The sequence below is a fragment of the Ranitomeya imitator genome, chromosome 1, assembly GCF_032444005.1.
Source record: "Ranitomeya imitator isolate aRanImi1 chromosome 1, aRanImi1.pri, whole genome shotgun sequence".
Taxonomy (NCBI): Eukaryota; Metazoa; Chordata; class Amphibia; order Anura; family Dendrobatidae; genus Ranitomeya; species Ranitomeya imitator.
The window spans coordinates 349670793-349690752 of NC_091282.1; the positions used below are offsets into that span (position 1 = coordinate 349670793).

The 19960-nt window shown below is 42.7% G+C and overlaps 1 protein-coding gene across 1 annotated transcript in view; it reads left to right on the forward strand.

Annotated features, from left to right (window-relative positions):
* Nucleotides 1–19960, forward strand: part of SEC14L2 (SEC14 like lipid binding 2) — a 51583-nt gene that overhangs the window by 15019 nt on the left and 16604 nt on the right. The window contains exons 5-9 of the mRNA XM_069760191.1: nt 1487–1675; nt 6606–6701; nt 6915–6975; nt 9223–9306; nt 19342–19448. Of these exons, the coding sequence (XP_069616292.1) occupies nt 1487–1675; nt 6606–6701; nt 6915–6975; nt 9223–9306; nt 19342–19448 (537 nt within the window). The remainder of the gene's footprint in view (nt 1–1486; nt 1676–6605; nt 6702–6914; nt 6976–9222; nt 9307–19341; nt 19449–19960) is intronic.

Here is a 19960-nt window from a genome sequence, read left to right on the forward strand (position 1 = left end):
TTCTGCATATAGAAAGGTGTCAGATTAGTAATAACCCCTACTGGCACTATGGTTTACATTTTATAGGTACCACTAACATCCAGATATAATGCCAAATAAATAAATATATATATATTATAGTTAAAATGGAATTTCCTTTTTAAAAGCAGTGTTTTGGGTGAAGGAGGCCTAACTGCATTCACTTTTTGCCTAAAGTTTTTATTAAAGACCTCATCCAGCCGTTTGGGCCCACGTACACCGTTCTGTCTTGCATCGTATTTCCGTGAGGTTTTGTTTGTCAGTCTGGCACACACTTCCCTTTAGAGTAGTTGCTGTTTTACCTCTTGCGATTCCGGAGATGTCCAACACATTATGTAATGTTGAGGTCTGTGCTGTGGGTGATCATTATGTCATTCTGAAAACATCAGAGCGTCTTGGAGAAGGAAACAAAATGGCGTCACTATTTATATTCACCACTTTAGTCATGTCCTAAAACAAGTGCTTTCATAAATTGTATTTAATAGTATAAATAATGACCACTGCTCAGTACGTGTCATTATCTTCCTGACCCTTTATTATTAAGCCTACTAACCACTTCCCCATTACTGTCCTCCACTTTACAGTCTATACTGCCCATGATAGCATTTCATCATCCAAAGCCTGAACAGTGCGCCGCCTTTCTGGCACATAGCTCTCATTCACTCCATTTTTTTTTACAGTCCGGAAGTTGAAAAATTACAGTATGGACGTGTAGAACAACTACTAGGGTGGGCTTGCTGTATATTAGTTCTTATGGCTTAAATAAAAATCTGAGTGCCTTAAAGGAGAATTCCCATCTCCAAGATCCTATCTCAATATGTAGTTTGTGTAATAATAATATGAGCAAATATGTCTAATTAGAAATGTAGTCTTGTTCTTCTCATTCGCTATGTGCAGGGCATTGCAGTAGCTTAGGTATCCATGGTTACGACCGAAAACAAATAACTGTCACTATCTGACTGGTCATAACCATGGATACCTAAGCTACTGCAATGCCCTGCACACAGGGTAAGCACCATAGCGAATCAGAAGGACTATACTGCATTTCAAATTGGAGGAATTTGCTAATATTCTTATTATTACACCTACTACATATTGAGATAGGATTTTGGAGATGGGAATACCCCTGCCTTTATGCATCCAGAATTTTAACAATTAATTCTGTGGCTGATTTCAGTGAACTCAGAGAGTACTATAGGCCAGAAAATGGTGCAGAGATATATTTATCCTGTACTAAAGAACAAAAACGCTGGTCCAAATTATCCTGTATTTAGACATCTACCAAGTTCTTCTTCTTGCTGATCAAAGCTCAAAGTGAGGAAAAAACTATATGGAAAAGAAGAGTATTAGTCGTTAATGGACGATCATGTATATGAATGATAATGCAATGATATAGCTTTGCTTTGTTACTGTAGGACTGGTGCCTTTTTTATATATAACACTGTTGTGCCTTATTTGTTCTCTCCAGGCAGTCCAGAAGTATTTGTCAGGAGGACTGTGCGGGTATGACCTGGAAGGCTGCCCTATCTGGTACGACGTTGTCGGGCCTTTAGACCCAAAGGGTTTGCTCTTCTCTGCTTCCAGGCAAGACCTTATAAAGACCAAAATGAGGGACTGTGAGAGACTGCACCTGGAATGCCGTAGGCAGTCTGAGAAGGTGAGAGCCTCGAACTAAGGTTTCTATGATGTAAAATGTTAGACACAACAAATAAGTGATAGGATGATTCAGGTAGCGATACGAGATGTAGCAATCAATAGAACTGTAAGCCACTGCATTTCCAAACTTTATGGCTACGTTGCCATGATGTGTTTTTGGTGAGTTCTTGATGTGGCAGATTTACTATGGAAAAATTTGCGCAGAAAATTCACCATATCCGCAAGAGAAATTGACTTGCTGCAGATTTGAAATGCACATCGCAGGTCAGTTTACGCTGAGAAAAAAAAGCAGCACAGTGGGCATGAGACTTTAGAAATTCCATCCACAGTGCTGGAATTGTATGACCCTGCATATGTGTCGCCGCGAAAAATACGCCTAAATGATGACCTGATATGTCCCAAAAGGCTTAAAAAGAGACTTCAATATTTTTTCTGGTTATAACATGCCTGTTTAGAGATTTAAAGCTTGGTTCCAGTGCAACTTGTAGTTTGATTTTTCATTTCTTGTGCTTTTTATTAGAAAGTGTTTGTATATATCTGTATATGTATACATGAAAGTGTTTCCATCTTTGTTCCTTTTGGATATTTCTTTGCTATTATAGTTTAGGATAACTTCCTTGCCATTTTTTTTTTTTTACCCGCTTTATGGCTTTTAAAGATTGAAGCAGTTAAAAGAACCTCCAAAAGACTAGATATATGCACACAAAGTTATTTTTACATGTGTTGAAAAAAGACTTGGGTCCAGCAATTATACAGTTTATCACTAAGTTATGTATAACCCACCATATTATTTGTACTGATGAAATCATCCAAGCCTTTGTTAAAACTGTTGGGCCGGTGTCACTCTCAGCGTAGGGAAATACGGTCCGTATTTTACATGCGTAATACGCAGGAATGTTTCCAAAACAGTGATCCGTATGTCATCCGTAGGCAGGCTGTGGCAGCGTATTTTACGCATGCCCTCCTCCGCATGTAATCCGTATGGCATCCGTACAGCGAGATTTTCTCCCTGGCTTGCAAAATGGACATAGAATGGATTCATGGGCTCAAATATTCGTGAAAACATTATTGCCCAGCCACATAGTATATTGCACAGTGACGTGGTATATTGCCCAGCCACGTAGGTTATTGCCCAGTCACGTAGTATATTGCCCACTCGCGTAGTATATTGCCAAGCCACGTAGTATATTGCCCAGTTACGTAGTATATTGCCCAGTGACGTAGTATACAGCACAGAGCCACGTAGTATATTGCACAGCGCTGTAGTATACAGCACAGAGCCACGTAGTATATTGGCCAGCTACGTAGTATATTGCCCAGCCACGTATGTCACAGGTTAAAAAATAAACATATACTCACCTTCCGAGGGAGCCCTTGTAGTCATGTCGCCTGTGTGCGGCGCACTCGGCAGCTTCCGGTCCCAGGGTTTGTAGCGCAGGACCCGTGATGACATCGCGGTCACATGACCGTGACGTCATGGCAGGTCCTTCTCGCGCAGGACCTGTCACGGTCACATGACCGTGATGTCATGGCAGGTCCTTGTCGCATACCATCCTTGCCACCGGAACCTGCCGCTTGCATGGAGTGGTTATCGGAGCATAGGCAGCATCAATAGTAAAAACTTGGTCACACAGGGTTAATAGCGGCGATAACGGAGTGAGTTACCCGCGGCATAACGCGGTCCGTTACCGCTGGCATTAACCCTGTGTGAGCGGTGACTGCGGGGAGTATGGAGCGGGCGCCGGGCACTGACTGCAGGGTAGTAGGGAGAGACTAATCGGACTGTGGCCATCGCTGATTGGTCGCGGCAGCCATGATAGGCAGCTGGCGAGACCAATCAGCGACCAATGAATATCCGGGACAGACGGAAGTGACCCTTGGTCAATTATATAGTAGATATATATATATATATATATATATATATATATATATATATATATATATATATATATATATATATATATGTGTGTATATACGTGTATATATATATATATATATATATATATATATATATATATATATATATATATATATATATATGTGTGTATATATATATATATATATATATATATATATATATACATTTATTTGTTCTATTCTAATAAAACCTGTCAGTGTGATTTTACTGTACACCGCGCTGAATTGCCGGCTTTTCTCTAGAACACCAGTGCGTATTTCTCGCAAGTCACACTGATGGTCCGTGTATAATCCGTATTTTTCTCGCCCCCATTGACTTTCATTGGCGGATTTTTTGCGCAATATGCTGACAAACGCAGCATGCTGCGATTTTCTACGCCCATAAAATACGGCTGAGAAATATACGGCAGATAGGAACTGCCCCGTAGAGAATCATTGGTCCGTGTGCAATGCGTAGTTTTTGCGCCTCTCATACGTCCGTAAAACTCTCTAGTGTGACGCCGGCCTTAGGGTCTGCCATTACTACCTCTTGTGGTCGGCATTCCACAATCTGACTGATCTACCTGTAAAGTACCCTTTTGTCACAACACAGCTGTCGGGTGACCTGGGACGAGGGGCTCCTTTTCTGGACCTAACACTAGGTGGCGCCCTAGCTCGCCATGTTCTCTGGGATACTTAAGATGGTGAAGATGCCGGAGCCTCCACCCTTGCCTTATCTCCTAAATTACCGTATATACTCGAGTATAAGCCGACCCGAGTATAAGCCGACCCCCCTAATTTTGCCACAAAAAACTGGGAAAACCTATTGACTCGAGTATAAGCCTAGGGTGGAAATGCAGCATTTACCGGTGAATTTCAAAAACAAAAATAGATCATTATTTCCCCATAGCTGTGCCATATAGTGCTCTGCACTGTTCATATTGCCCCATAGCTGTGCCATACTGTGCTCTGCAGCGTTCATGTCTCCCATAGCTCTGCCCCATACTGTGCTCTGCTGCGTTCATGTCTCCCATAGCTCTGCCCCATACTGTGCTCTGCTGCGTTCATGTCTCCCATAGCTCTGCCCCATACTGTGCTCTGCAGCGTTCATGTCTCCCATAGCTCTGCCCCATACTGTGCTCTGCACCGTTCATGTCTCCCATAGCTCTGCCCCATACTGTGCTCTGCAGCGTTCATGTCTCCCATAGCTCTGCCCCATACTGTGCTCTGCAGCGTTCATGTCTCCCATAGCTCTGCCCCATACTGTGCTCTGCTGCGTTCATGTCTCCCATAGCTCTGCCCCATACTGTGCTCTGCACCGTTCATGTCTCCCATAGCTCTGCCCCATATAGTGCTCTGCTGCGTTCATGTCTCCCATAGCTCTGCCCCATACTGTGCTCTGCAGCGTTCATGTCTCCCATAGCTCTGCCCCATATAGTGCTCTGCTGCGTTCATGTCTCCCATAGCTCTGCCCCATACTGTGCTCTGCTGCGTTCATGTCTCCCCATAGAGCTCCACATAAATCTGTGCCATGGCCGCTGCTGCTGCAATAAAAAAAAACACACATACTCACCTCTCTTGATTGCAGCTCCCAGCGTCCGGTCCCGGCGTCTCTCCGCTCTGACTGATCAGGCAGAGGGCGCCGCGCACACTATATGCGTCATCGCGCCCTCTGACCTGAACAGTCAGAGCGCAGACGCCGGGAAGATGGAGCGGCGCCCGGCGGCTGGAACGTGGACAGGTGAATATAACATACTCACCTAGTCCTGGCGATCCTCGCGCTGTCCCCTCCTGTCACAGCTGGTCTTCGGTGCCGCAGATTCTTTCTCTATCAGCGGTCACCGGCACCGCTGATTAGAGAAATGAATAGGCGGCTCCGCCCCTATGGGAGGTGGAGCCGCCTATTCATATCTCTAATGAGCGGTCCCACGTGACCGCTGAAGAGGGGAAGAAGCTGCAGCACCGAAGCCCGTGGGAAGGCAGGGACAGCGCGAGGATCGCTGGGACTAGGTAAGTATTCCTCAGCGCCCTCTCCCCCTCACCCACCGACCACATCGCTACCGTGACTCGAGTATAAGCCGAGAGGGGCACTTTCAGCCCAAAAATTTGGGCTGAAAATCTCGGCTTATACTCGAGTATATACGGTAGCCTTCCGTCTGTTCTCTTCCCCCACCCAGGGAGAAGGGGGCACTACTGTGCACTGCAGTACACCAACCCGAAAAACAAGGCAACACAGACAAGGGGAAACTGAAAACTCCACAAACACCAAATATTCACTCACATATAACAGAGGAATCCACAGGGTGTGCAGAAAGGGGATGAAACAAACCAAAATAGGGAAGGATAAGGAATTATCAAACATACAAAACAAACAATCGCTTATAACTCCTCCAGCACTCCTTCTCATACCAACTTCTCTCCCTCCTTTAGCCAAGCAGCAAAAGCTAACTCTGACGAGGATTGGTAGTAGAGCCCAGATTATATAGGGAAAAGGAGTGGCTGACCGAGCATAGCAGAGAACAGAGATTTCCGACATTGCTGATTAACCCCTGTTCTGCAGGAAGAAATAAGCACATTTAATAAGACAGAGAAGGGCTTCTTCTCAGCGCCGGAGTAGGAGAAACCAGACGCTGCAGTCTTCTGGCTCCGCTTCGTCCCAGTAACCCCGTGACACCTTTCTTATTTGGCTGCTGGAATTGCCTTTTCTTCCACCCATAATGAGTGTGCCCTGGTCCTTAGTATGGTCTTTGGAAGGAATAAGTCCTTGGTATCGACCACACATGTATTTATACATATAAATGAGATCTCCTCTGAGACATCTTTTTTTCTAATACATTATTGTTAACCTTTTTAGCTTGGCGCTTTTTCAGGCAGGTTTCGAAATGGAGGTTGCCTGAAGAAGACATCGTTTGCACATACCTTAACTCTGGTTGTTTCGCGGCAGACAGACTTTTTTTCTTTGGACTTTTCTAGTAGAATGACATCAGCACAGTTTTAAAGCACCTTTTGGTTTAATTTTTTTGTCTTTATTGCAGCTGGGCAAAAGGGTTGAAGAAGTTGTGATGATCTATGATGTTGAAGGTTTGGGATTAAAGCATCTATGGAAACCAGCTGTAGATTTATATTGTGAGGTAAGATAACTTGGGGCATAAATGCTGCTTGCGGTTTTGCGATGTTTTTGGTTTACAGGTGAAACAAATTGAAAAAAGTTTCATCCAGAAAAAAAAACATGCAGCCAACAAACCACTGTATGGTACCACTGTAATCGGCACATGTAAAAACAGCGCACGCTTAAGTCTATTTTGTCTTTGCAAGTGAATGAATAAGATATTCTTGTCCCCCAGGTTTTGCAAATGTTTGAAGATAATTATCCCGAGGCTTTAAAAAGACTCTTTGTGATTAAAGGTTAGTTCCTCTTATTTTGTATCCAATTTGAGCACTATCAAATAGCATTATATTAGAGACTTGGTATTAACCCCTTAATGACCAGGGGCATTTTTTGCATTTTCATTTTTTGCTCCCCTTCTTCCCAGAGCCATAACTTTTTTATTTTTCAGTCAGTTTGGCCATGTGATGGTTTGTTAGTTTTTTTGCGGGACAAGTTGTACTTTTGAACGACACCATTGGTTTTAACATATCATGCACCGGAAAACAGGAAACAAAATCCAAGTTGGTGAAATTGCAAAAAAAAGTGCAATTCCACAATTTTTTTTTTTTACCACGTTCACTAAATTTTAAAATTGACCTGCCATTATGATTCTCCAGGTCATTACGAGTTCAGACACCAAAAATGTCTAGGTTCTTTTTTATGTAAGTGGTGAAAAACAATTCCAAAGTTTGTAAAAATAAAAATTGCGCCATTTTCCGATATCCGTAGCGTCTCCACTTTTTGTGATCTGGGCTGGGTGAGGGCATATTTTTTGTGTGCCGAGCTGACGTTTTTAAGTATACCATTTTGGTGCAGATACGATTTTTTGATCGCCCGGCACTCATAACAATCTAGCTATGACAGCCATAGAGGTCTGCTGGAGACCTTTGGTTGTCATGCCAACCCATTGATGACCCGCAATGGGGTCACTGATGGGCAGCATGTAAGCGCGAGTTAAATGTCCCTGTCAGAGATTGACAGCAGCATTTAACTAGTTAACAGCTGCTGGTGGATCGCGATTCCTCCCGCAGTTGTTGCGGGCACATGTCAGCTGTATAGATCAGCTGACATGTGCCCGGAAAGGTGAGAGTCTGACGTGGGCGTACTATTACGCCCAACATCGGAAAGGGAATAAAGGGAATCTGTCACCAGGATTTTGTTAACTCATCTGAAAGCAGTATAACTTCGGGGCAGACTCCCTGATTCCAGCAAGGTGTCATTTACTGGGCTGCTTGCTGCAGTTTTGATAAAATTACAGATTTATCTGCTGTAGATCTACCAGTTCTCAGAATGCTGAGCTCTGAATAACCCCACCCACACTACTCATTGGCAGCTTTCTGTGTACACTGTGTGCATAGGCAGAAAGCTGCTGATCAGTGGTGGGAGTGTGGTTATACAAAGTTAATAAATACAAAGGACTACATGGCAGCAGGTTTACTTGTCTTCTAGTTATAATCTCCTGATAATAATCATCATTTTTTTCAAAACTACATCAAGCAACCCAGTTATATATCGCTGGAATCAGGGTCTCTGTCTCTACAGTATACTACGCTCCAATTAGGTACCAAAAACCTGGTGTCAGATTCCCTTTAAAGCAAATCTAGCTTTAAACACAAAATTATAGTGGAGGACTTTGCAGTATAATTATTTTTCTAAATCACTTTTTAGGGTGTTTTGCAGCTTAAATGCAGTAGGGACTGCCGGAGGTCTATGCTGCGGTTGTCCCTTTTAGCTACCGCCTTCAGTGTGGGAGCGAGAGCTGTAAGATGCTATGACTCATTCACTGACTATGGTATAGCCCAGCAGCTGCCTAGGTTAGTGCGGCATAGACTGTTAGGTCACAGCAAAAAAACTTTGAGTGATTTAGAAAAATTATTATACTGGAAAATCCTCTACTGTAATTTTTTTTTTTTTTCTCCTGAAAGTGGAGGTACGCTTTAAAGCACCACTCCAGTATTTGTTTTTGTTTTGTCAGCACTGGAGTGGCACTTAAATGTAAGTCCCCTGGTCATATACTCACCCTCCAGCATCTTCACCATTTTTCAGCACCGCTCCGGACCCACGGCTCCATCTTGTCAGCACAGCTTCTGACTGGCCAGAAGTCAGAAGCTACCTCTAGCCCTCAATGGAAGTCTATGAGAGCCAGACCGAGGCTCTAATAGAGATGTATTGTAAAGTGACCTCCGCGCCACTCCAGGAAACACTGGAGCAACCGGCAGGTCACATTTCAGCGGAGACTGACTGGAAAATGATGCGGTGGCAGGTGAGTATGAGACAGGGGGCAGGGGACTTACGTTTAAAGCATCACTCCAGGAGTGCAATGAAAAAAATCCGCTGGAGTGGTGCTTTAATGCAGTTTGCTGTTTTGTCTCAGTAAGTTCAATAGTACTATATTGGGGTATTTTTATTAGATACGATTGTATGTTGTATATGTTGTCCTGTATACCTAATACCAGTGACTGATCCGCATTATTCTAAGCAACTTTCTTATTTACCCACTGCAGCTCCAAAACTTTTCCCAGTTGCATATAACCTTGTTAAACATTTCTTGAGTGAAGACACCAGGAGGAAGATCATTGTGGTAGGAGGTAGGTAATTTGGGTGCTTTTGTGTTGTAGGTACAAAAAGATAAATGAGTTTTAAACCCATCTAGAAATAACACATAAAAGTAGGGAAGCGGAATATTACTGTCACGGCTTTAACGCGACAGAGGAGCCCGAAGACCACAGTGTCTGATTTCTTCTACTCCTGCACTGGTTAGGCTTCTTTTACGCTTGCCGTGATTTTGCGGCCCCTTTTTTGCGGCCCCAATAGATTTCTATGGCCGTGAAGGCCTTATTTGCGGCCGTGACAATTTCGAGCTTGCTCGATCTTTTTCACAGCTTACGGACACGGCCCCCATTGTAAACGGAAGGTTGTTTTTGCGGTGCGCCGTCACTTCAGGTTTTGCTGACCGTCGTTTTTTTCCCCAATACTTTTGCTATAGAATTGGGAACCTGGAAAACGGTCGATCCGGAAGTTGTTTGTGGTCTGTTATTGCGACAGACCTTGAAAATTGCGGCAATATGGCCCGCAAAAAAGACCCGCAAAAAAACACGGTATGTGTAAAAGAAGCCTTAGAAGCAATTCTTTTTCATATTAAACGGTGCAAGTTTCTTTTAGCAGTGCTCAGTTGAGAGCTCCTGGCAGCTTTCCTGCATTAAGGCTCAACTGTTCACTGTTAGCCACTCCCATCTCCTATATAAACTAGGCCCTGGCTAGCACTCATTGTCAGAGTAGCTTGTGCTGCATGGCTGAAGGTTGTTGGTGGTTATTATTGGAGAAGGCATTTGGTGGATTTATCTGTGACTGTTGCTAGGTTTTGGGTGTGTCATAATTCCCTTTCTTCTCCTACTTTCGTTTATCCCCATCCTCCACTCCCCGGGTCATTCCTCTGTTGCATGTTTTAATATATTTGTATGTGTGGTATTTTGTCACCCCTGTCCGTATTACCTTGTTAGTCTGGTGTATTACAGTACACTACTACTCCCCTCTTCCCTAGGTGGGGGAAGGGTACAGACTGAGCAGATTCAGGAGCTAAGGCAAGTATGTGGCCCCGGCGTCTTCACCATCATAAGTAATCCGGGGAACAGAGCAAGCTAGGGCGCCCCTAGTGTTAGGGACAGGGAAGGAGACCCTGATTCCGGGACACTCGACAACAGAGTCGTGACAATTACCATGTGCATGTGATAGTGGGTACTGCTGCTGTGCCCATGATCTTTGCCACTGGAGAGTGCCTGTGTTTACGACTATCTGATGCTCCTGAGAGAAGGAAGGGTTTTGTTTATTTTTCTGGAACTCACCACGCTGGATCAAACACAGTTGGAGTTCACTGGTAGGTGCCGATCCTGCTGGTGATTACAGCCATTATGGAGGAAGAAAAGGATTCTATCCGGCACATCCATCCAAGTAATGTAAAACTAAATGCAATTGGGTGGACATAAAAAGTATTAAAACAGAAAGCTGAAGCGTTTCTGGTGGACTCTGTCGCCCATATTAGTCATAGGATATCCAAGTAAATCAAAATTACAGGAGATTATATTTATATATACGTGTGTGTGTGTGTGTATGTATGTGTAAATAAATATATATATATATATATATATATATATATATATATATATATATATATTGTAGCATAGCGACTTGTCATGTGAATGATGGGTGGTATGTATCGCAGAGGTGTATGGCCCTGTGATGGAAGCCTGGGTATGTTTTGCTCAAGCAGATCTACTGCTTAGGGGTTTGTTTACATTGGGAAAGGCTTCCAGGTGATTGGAGAGATGGGTGGGTTCAGTCACCTACAAACCCAGCCAAAGAGGCGTGTCTGAACACGTAAGATGGTTTTGTGTGTAAGGACCTGTGGTGATGTCACGCTCACCTGACTAGCCATGTGACAGGTACTTGGGTGTGGTTACACCTATGTAAAGGAGTTGTGTGTAGCACATGGGAAGAGAGATTGAGTGAGTGTCTGTCAGGGTGGACACACTTCCGTGTGTCCTGGCAGGACACTGCAGAATGGCCTGTGTGTTGGACGGTTCCAAGTGGGGACGTCCTGGAAGCACACAGAGACCATTCCAGGCTGGAGAGCCTGCGTGCTGGACATAGCACGGACGGTCGGTGTTGGAGGCTCCTGTGAGTGGAGTTGTCCTGAAAGCACCTGGAGACCGTAGACCTGGACGGTCTGTGTTGAGGACCTGGGACTGACCTGAAGTCAGTGTAAGGAGTGGAACTTCTGAGAGGTAACCCCGGACAACGGGATTGTAATATACAGCAGAAAAGCCTATCTGCTATGTGAACTGTCTAATGTTTCATGGCTGTAATGAAATGGACTGTACCCTGTCTGGTTTATGCGGAGTTTAAATAAACCATATGGACCAATATGTGCGAGATATCGTGCCTGAAGTGTTTATCCTGCTGCCAAGCGAGTATCCCCAAGACCCGTAGCGGGTGAAACGCTACTATATATATATATATATATATATATATATATATATATATATATATATATATATATATATATATATATATATATATATATATATATATATATATATATATATATATATATATACAGTGGGGCAAAAAAGTATTTAGTCAGTCAGCAATAGTGCAAGTTCCACCACTTAAAAAGATGAGAGGCGTCTGTAATTTACATCATAGGTAGACCTCAACTATGGGAGACAAACTGAGAAAAAAAAATCCAGAAAATCACATTGTCTGTTTTTTTAACAATTTATTTGCATATTATGGTGGAAAATAAGTATTTGGTCAGAAACAAAATTTCATCTCAATACTTTGTAATATATCCTTTGTTGGCAATGACAGAGGTCAAACGTTTTCTGTAAGTCTTCACAAGGTTGCCACACACTGTTGTTGGTATGTTGGCCCATTCCTCCATGCAGATCTCCTCTAGAGCAGTGATGTTTTTGGCTTTTCGCTTGGCAACACGGACTTTCAACTCCCTCCAAAGGTTTTCTATAGGGTTGAGATCTGGAGACTGGCTAGGCCACTCCAGGACCTTGAAATGCTTCTTACGAAGCCACTCCTTCGTTGCCCTGGCGGTGTGCTTTGGATCATTGTCATGTTGAAAGACCCAGCCACGTTTAATCTTCAATGCCCTTGCTGATGGAAGGAGGTTTGCACTCAAAATCTCACGATACATGGCCCCATTCATTCTTTCATGTACCCGGATCAGTCGTCCTGGCCCCTTTGCAGAGAAACATTCCCAAAGCATGATGTTTCCACCACCATGCTTTACAGTAGGTATGGTGTTTGATGGATGCAACTCAGTATTCTTTTTCCTCCAAACACGACAAGTTGTGTTTCTACCAAACAGTTCCAGTTTGGTTTCATCAGACCATAGGACATTCTTCCAAAACTCCTCTGGATCATCCAAATGCTCTCTAGCAAACTTCAGATGGGCCCGGACATGTACTGGCTTAAGCAGTGGGACACGTCTGGCACTGCAGGATCTGAGTCCATGGTGGCGTAGTGTGTTACTTATGGTAGGCCTTGTTACATTGGTCCCAGCTCTCTGCAGTTCATTCACTAGGTCCCCCCGCGTGGTTCTGGGATTTTTGCTCACCGTTCTTGTGATCATTCTGACCCCACGGGGTGGGATTTTGCATGGAGCCCCAGATCGAGGGAGATTATCAGTGGTCTTGTATGTCTTCCATTTTCTAATTATTGCTCCCACTGTTGATTTCTTCACTCCAAGCTGGTTGGCTATTGCAGATTCAGTCTTCCCAGCCTGGTGCAGGGCTACAATTTTGTTTCTGGTGTCCTTTGACAGCTCTTTGGTCTTCACCATAGTGGCGTTTGGAGTCAGACTGTTTGAGGGTGTGCACAGGTGTCTTTTTATACTGATAACAAGTTTAAACAGGTGCCATTACTACAGGTAATGAGTGGAGGAAAGAGGAGACTCTTAAATAAGAAGTTACATGTCTGTGAGAGCCAGAAATCTTGATTGTTTGTTTCTGACCAAATACTTATTTTCCACCATAATATGCAAATAAATTGTTAAAAAAACAGACAATGTGATTTTCTGGATTTTTTTTTCTCAGTTTGTCTCCCATAGTTGAGGTCTACCTATGATGTAAATTACAGACGCCTCTCATCTTTTTAAGTGGTGGAACTTGCACTATTGCTGACTGACTAAATACTTTTTTGCCCCACTGTATATATACATATACATATATATTGTATATGTATATTCGTGATTACTCACTAATCCCACCCCCTGCACAGTAGCTCCACCACATCACCACACACAATCCCTCCCCCCACTACATCACCACACATAATCCCGCCCCCACCACATCACCACACATAATCCCGCCCCCACCACATCACCACACATAATCCCGCCCCCACCACATCACCACACACAATCCCGCCCCCACCACACATAATCCCGCCCCCCATTACCACACATAATCCCTCCTCCCCACCAAATCACCACACATAATCCCGCCCCCACCACATCACCATGCATAATCCCGCCCCCCATTACCACACATAATCCCGCTCCCCCCACCACATCAACACACATAATCCCGCCCCCCATTACCACACATAATCCCTCCTCCCCACCAAATCACCACACATAATCCTGCCCCCCACCACATTACCACGCATAATCCCGCACCCCACCACATCACACATAATCCCGCCTTCCACCACATTACCATGCATTATCCCACCCCCACCACATCACCATGCATAATCCATATATATATATATATATATATATATATATATCTCTATATATATATATATAATTGTCTAAGGGTTTTTCCGCCTGTCTGTCTGTCTGTCTGTCTGTCTGTCCTGGAAATCCGGGCTCTCTGATTGGTCGAGGCCGCCAGGCCTCGACCAATCAGAGACCGGCACAGCATCGACGTAGAAATCCCGCGTCTCTGATTGGTCGAGGCCGCCAGGCCTCGACCAATCAGCGACGAGCACAGCGACGATGATGTCATAAAGGACGTAGACATCCCGCGTCTGATTGGTCGAGGCCGCCAGGCCTCGACCAATCAGCAACGGGCACAGCGACGATGATGTCATAATGGTTGCCATGGCGACGATGTCATAAAGGTTGCCTCGACCAATCAGCGACGGGCACAGTCTGCCGCGAATTCTGGAATCATCATTGTCCATATACTAAAGAAAAGATGGAGGCAGCACACCGTTTGATGTGACGTTTCGGTCCCAACAAGAACCTTTCTCAAGCAGTGAACATGTGAAAGTGCCAGGTATATAAAGAGTGTACATAATTATAATCATTTGCATTAATCAACATTGTAAGAGCATGTATTTAAATTATAATTAACATGCATACAGTGCAGGCAGTGATACAAGAACTATTCATCACATAGAGTACAGTGCATAAATATAGATAAAGAAAGCATTGAAAAATATGCATTTAAGCAACAATTAGTAATGATAAAACAGGTGTATAGCCTTGTTAATCACATCCATGACTTGTCCCACTTTATGGGTAAAGGCAAAAAGATCCAAAATAAACAGCATGTTACAAAGGAACGAAACCTCAGCACTACTAAGTCACAGCGCTTTTTAAAGAGAAAATATATACATATCTAAACAAAAAAATAAATGTACAGCGGTGTTATAGCATGATTATAATTCAGTTTTCATCTTGTGTTAATATAAAACACCAGAGTCATAAATCTATCATTTTCAAGCATGTTACAAAGGAACGAAACCACAGCAGTACAATATATTCATATAATGGCTGATAAGCTACAACATCTTTGTTTATAAACAGAGAAACTAAATGTACAGCACATAAATTTTAATATAGTAGTACTTTGATATAGTGACACAAATATTGTTCAATAAGCATAATGCTAATAAGATCAAATCGCACCATACATGTGAGACTCATTTTCAAACATGTTTCAAAGAGGATTCCCATAAAAATTAGATGTTAGAAGGGCTGGGAAAAATCCATAAGGGTGAGAACACCCCCCATTAGCTGGGGCTGGCAACTCACCACACGGACAATGGGGGAGACACAAGCCTCACTAAAGAAATGTGTCTCAACCCCAAATTCTCAAATGGATAATATATTCCTCTAAAGCCACATCTTTAATCTTTTCAATGGAGGGAATTATCCCCAAATCACAGAAGGTCCCTTGTGCCAAGAGTAAATATATCTCCATGTTATTGTTCGATCTCAATTTTCAACAAAACAAAAAAGAAGAAAGAAAAATAAAAAGAAAAACACCTTGCCAATCTATCCGAATGGGATTAACCATGGATCATGATATTAGATTATATTCACATTTTTTAAAAAAAAAGGAAAACCGTTTTTAAAAAACAATTGGCACTAACCCTAGCATAAAGAAAAAGATTCCAGTTGAAGCATATGAGACACCAAAAAGAGTAACTCCTAAAAGAACTACCGTAATTACAATTCACATATTTACATAGACATTCCAACAATTAATCACTAGAACATGTTAGATAACTCATCAATAATTGGATGGCAAAAATTATCAGTAAAGATAAAACATCCCAGACAAGGGTCACAGCAAACTATAATTTTTCTTGTAAGAGACATTTATAAACTCAATTTTTTTCTTTTATCAGTAAAAAATATTCACAAGGCGATAATCCTCTGCGTCTCTATTACATTTCTTTCTTTAAAGTACACTCCTTGAGACCATATGTTGGTGCAGTTGGCTATGGGTTCCTCCTAATGCAGGACAATGCCAGAACTCATGTGGCTGGAGTGTCAGCAGTTCCTGCAAGATGAAGGCATTGAAGCTATGGACTGGCCCGCCCCATCCCCAGACCCAAATCCGATTGAACACATCTGGGACAACATGTCTTGCACCATCCACCAACGTCATGTTGCACCACCGACTGTCCAGGAGTTGGTGGATGCTTTAGTCCAGGTCTGGGAAGAGATCCCTCAGGAGAACATCCACTGCCTCATCAGGAGCATGCCCAGGCGTTGTAGGGAGGTCATACAGGCACGTTGAGGCCACACACACTACTGAGCATCATTTCCTTGTCTTGAGGTAGTTCCACTGAAGTTGGATCAGCCCGTAACTTCATTTTCCACTTTGATTTTGAGCATCATTCCAACTCCAGACCTCCGTGGCATATTAGTTGTGATTTACGATGATAATTTTTAGGTTTTGTTCTTCTCAACACATTCCACTATGTAATGAATAAAGATTTACAACTGGAATATTTCTTTCAGTGATATCTAGGATGTGGGATTTTAGTGTCCCCTTTATTTTTTTTGAGCAGTGTATATCTCTTTATATTTCATACAGAGCTAGATAGCAGAATTCATTTATCGGCTTTTGCTAAATCAATACAGAAACCGATAGGATATGAGACATAGTTTACATACAGTAAACCATTGCATTTTTAAATGTCCCTCACTAATAATGTTAGTAGTGTGTGTGTGTGTGTGTGTGTGCCTAAAATTTTGGAGCTGTAGGTGTTAAATTAAAGGGTTAATTCCTGGAAGAAACTGACGTGGGCTCCCACACAATTTTCTCTGCCTGAGAGGGAAAGCCAGTGACTGAGGGCAGATATTAATAGCCAAGAGAGGGACCATGGTTATTGCCACCCCAGAAACGACGCATCAGTAAGATGCACCTATTCCGGCACTTAGCCTCTCTCTTCCCATTGCCCTGTAGCATATGGGGTAATAAGGGGTTAATGTCACCTTGCTATTGTAAGGTGACATTAAGCCTGGTTAATAATGGAGAGGTGTCAATATGACACCTATCCATTATTAATCCAGTAGTATAAAAGGGTTAAAAATACACACATTAAGAATAAAGTATTTTCATGAAATAATGAAACACAAAGGTTTAACATCTTTATTGCACTCTCAATCCAAGCGAAGCCCTCGTTCTTCTGTAAAAAAAAAAAAAAAAATCCAAAGTAAAAAACCAACAATATCCCATACCTGGCCAACGCACAGTCAAGTCCCACGCTGCAATCCATTACAAGGGGTTAAATAGTTTACAACCCGGAGCGGTGCTAATGCTACCGGCCGGGCTGTAAACCACGGAGGAATGAATGAAAAGCTGCCTGCGCAGTCTCCCCGCCTGACCAGACATGAACTCATTAGCGTGGGAAGGTTTCTGAACAATTTCCCACGCTGTCAAGTTCACTGCGTCAGGCGGGGAGTCAGCATAGCCTAAGTGATGTCAGCGGTAGTCACTGAGGCTGTGCAGACTCCCGCCTGACGCGCTGAACTTGACAGTGTGGGAAAATGTTCAGAAACTTTCCCACGCTACAGAGTTCATGTCCGCATACATTCGCATTATAAGACGCATCCCCATTTTCCCCCCAAATTTGGGGGAAGAAAAGTGCGTCTTATAATCCGAAAAATAATATATATCATTCACTTTACCATGATGGCTTTTAGGGCTCACTCACAGTAGTGAGTAGTATCCGATGATTTTCTCATGTGAAAAATCAGATGCTATATGCAAATGACCCTCAACACAAACTCTGCAGTGAGCGTGAACCAAGTGTCATTTTACTATAAATACAAAAAATCTGGAACTCTTGTAAAATGCAAAAAAAATAGTCTATTCTGGTGCAGCAATCCCAAATTTTTTTTTTTTTTAACGTTTCGGTCTCAAGTCTAGATCTTCATCAGACGGTTTGCCATGGAATAGAGGAAGCCAAAAATGCAGCGCAAGGTACTGGGAAATTTCCCTGTGGAAAGTGCTTGAATGAAGTTCTAGATTTGAGACCGAAACGTTACAAAATAAATTTGGGATTGCTGCACCAGAATAAACTATTTTTTGCATATTACAAGAGTGCCAGATTTTTTTTGTATTAAGGAAGTGGTATCCCTCTCTGGGCACCTTTTTTACGGAGTGACGTGTACCTTATCTTTATGTAATTTTACTATGATCTGATCTGATTCTCTCGCATGTGAGAACCTGATCACAGGTGTGGAGAAGATGGAGAACTTAATTTCTCCATCTTCTTCATTCTGTGAGTCGGAGTACATCAGACTGAACTCGAATTACATACATCCAATGCTTTGCACACACCTGTAGATGTGTATGGGTGCACATCGTCTGATATACGCTGCCAATCTCAGCAGGCAGCAATTTTTTTTCTCATGTCGACTCGGCATGAGAAAATAAAGACTAGTCGGCACTGCTCCCTAGTATAAAATTAGAGCGAGTGCTATCCGATGAAACACCGGATACCACTCATCCGAGTTGTACGCTGGCTACTCACTAGTGTGGGCGAGCCCTTAAGAGTATGGTTAGGTGAACACTTATAGCTGAATGTATGGCTCCTAGCCCAATGTCATGCAAAAACTGCATGGTTCGTGCAGGCACTGTTTGACATCTTAGACTATACATGTGACTTCCAGTTTAACTTGCAGTACAGAATGGATCAATGGTGGAACCAGTGGTACGGCCATTTATCCAAAAGTGTCCCTGAAGACGTTTTTAACATGACAATGCCAGGCTGCATGGTGCTCATACTACTGTTAGCACCCAGTGTGTCCCAGTGATGCAACCATGGCCTGCAGCGTTTCCAGCATTGTCTCCCATTGAGCACATCTGGGACCTCATTGGTCTTGGTCAGAAATAGCAAAGGGAGCTGCCAGCAGTGGATCTTAATGATTTCTGCACTCAAGTGCATTCGGTGTAGCAGAACATTCCTCACACAACCATTAATAACCTCATTGATGGCACAATGAGGTGTATAAGTGAGTACTTTTCATTTGCATGGTGCTCATACTCTATACTTAAAATAGAAACAACATTTTCAAAACATCTCAATTTATTAAGTATTTTGCATATGATTAACATGTTTATCCATCCTGTACTTTCCATAATTCCACAACTTTTCTTTTGGTGTCATAGTATCCGTGTTGAAGAGCGTGTATATGAAAACACACAGGTGTTTGCACATGACAACTCGTTTCAATATGTGCGCTAGGCCAACTATCGGCCAGGACAGCACTTTTGGCAATTGTCTTGTCTTAGAAAATATCTGTTATTGTAATTATTTATTGACAATAAATGTCAGCCAATACATTTTATATTATACAGACAACTGGAAAGAAGTTCTTCAGAAATACATTCCAGCAAACGAAATTCCAAAATACTATGGAGGAACCCTAGAAGACCCAGATGGTGATCCTAAATGTAAATCCAAGGTACTGAGGCAACAAGATAGAAAAGCAACCATATAACCACAATCTAAAACAATATCTTATGTATATATTTTTTATGTATCAAACTGTTGTTATCATAGATACTGTTATTAATAAATGCAACCATCTTATAAATCAAAGATAAAATAAATATATTCTACATAGAAATATAGTAAAAACATAATTCAAGTTCATACCCTGAATGTATAGAAACAACAAGTTGAACTGATGCTTAGATCACCATGTGGCGCCTTCTTCCTTCTAATCTTCAGAAGACTCCTTCAACAATGTTGAGAACAATCAGGGTAGTCCTTTTTAGGGCGCAGTCAGATGGCCGTATACATCGGGCTGAGAATAGATTGCAATGCACGGCTTGCGGTTCTGCCAACCCGAGTGTGACCGCTTCATATATTTCTATGCAGCTGTCCTGCTCCAGTTAGGAGAGCCGTGGCCAGTCCGAGCACTGTAATCTGATTTATATGGCTGTCTGACAACAACCTTAAGCAATTAAAAGG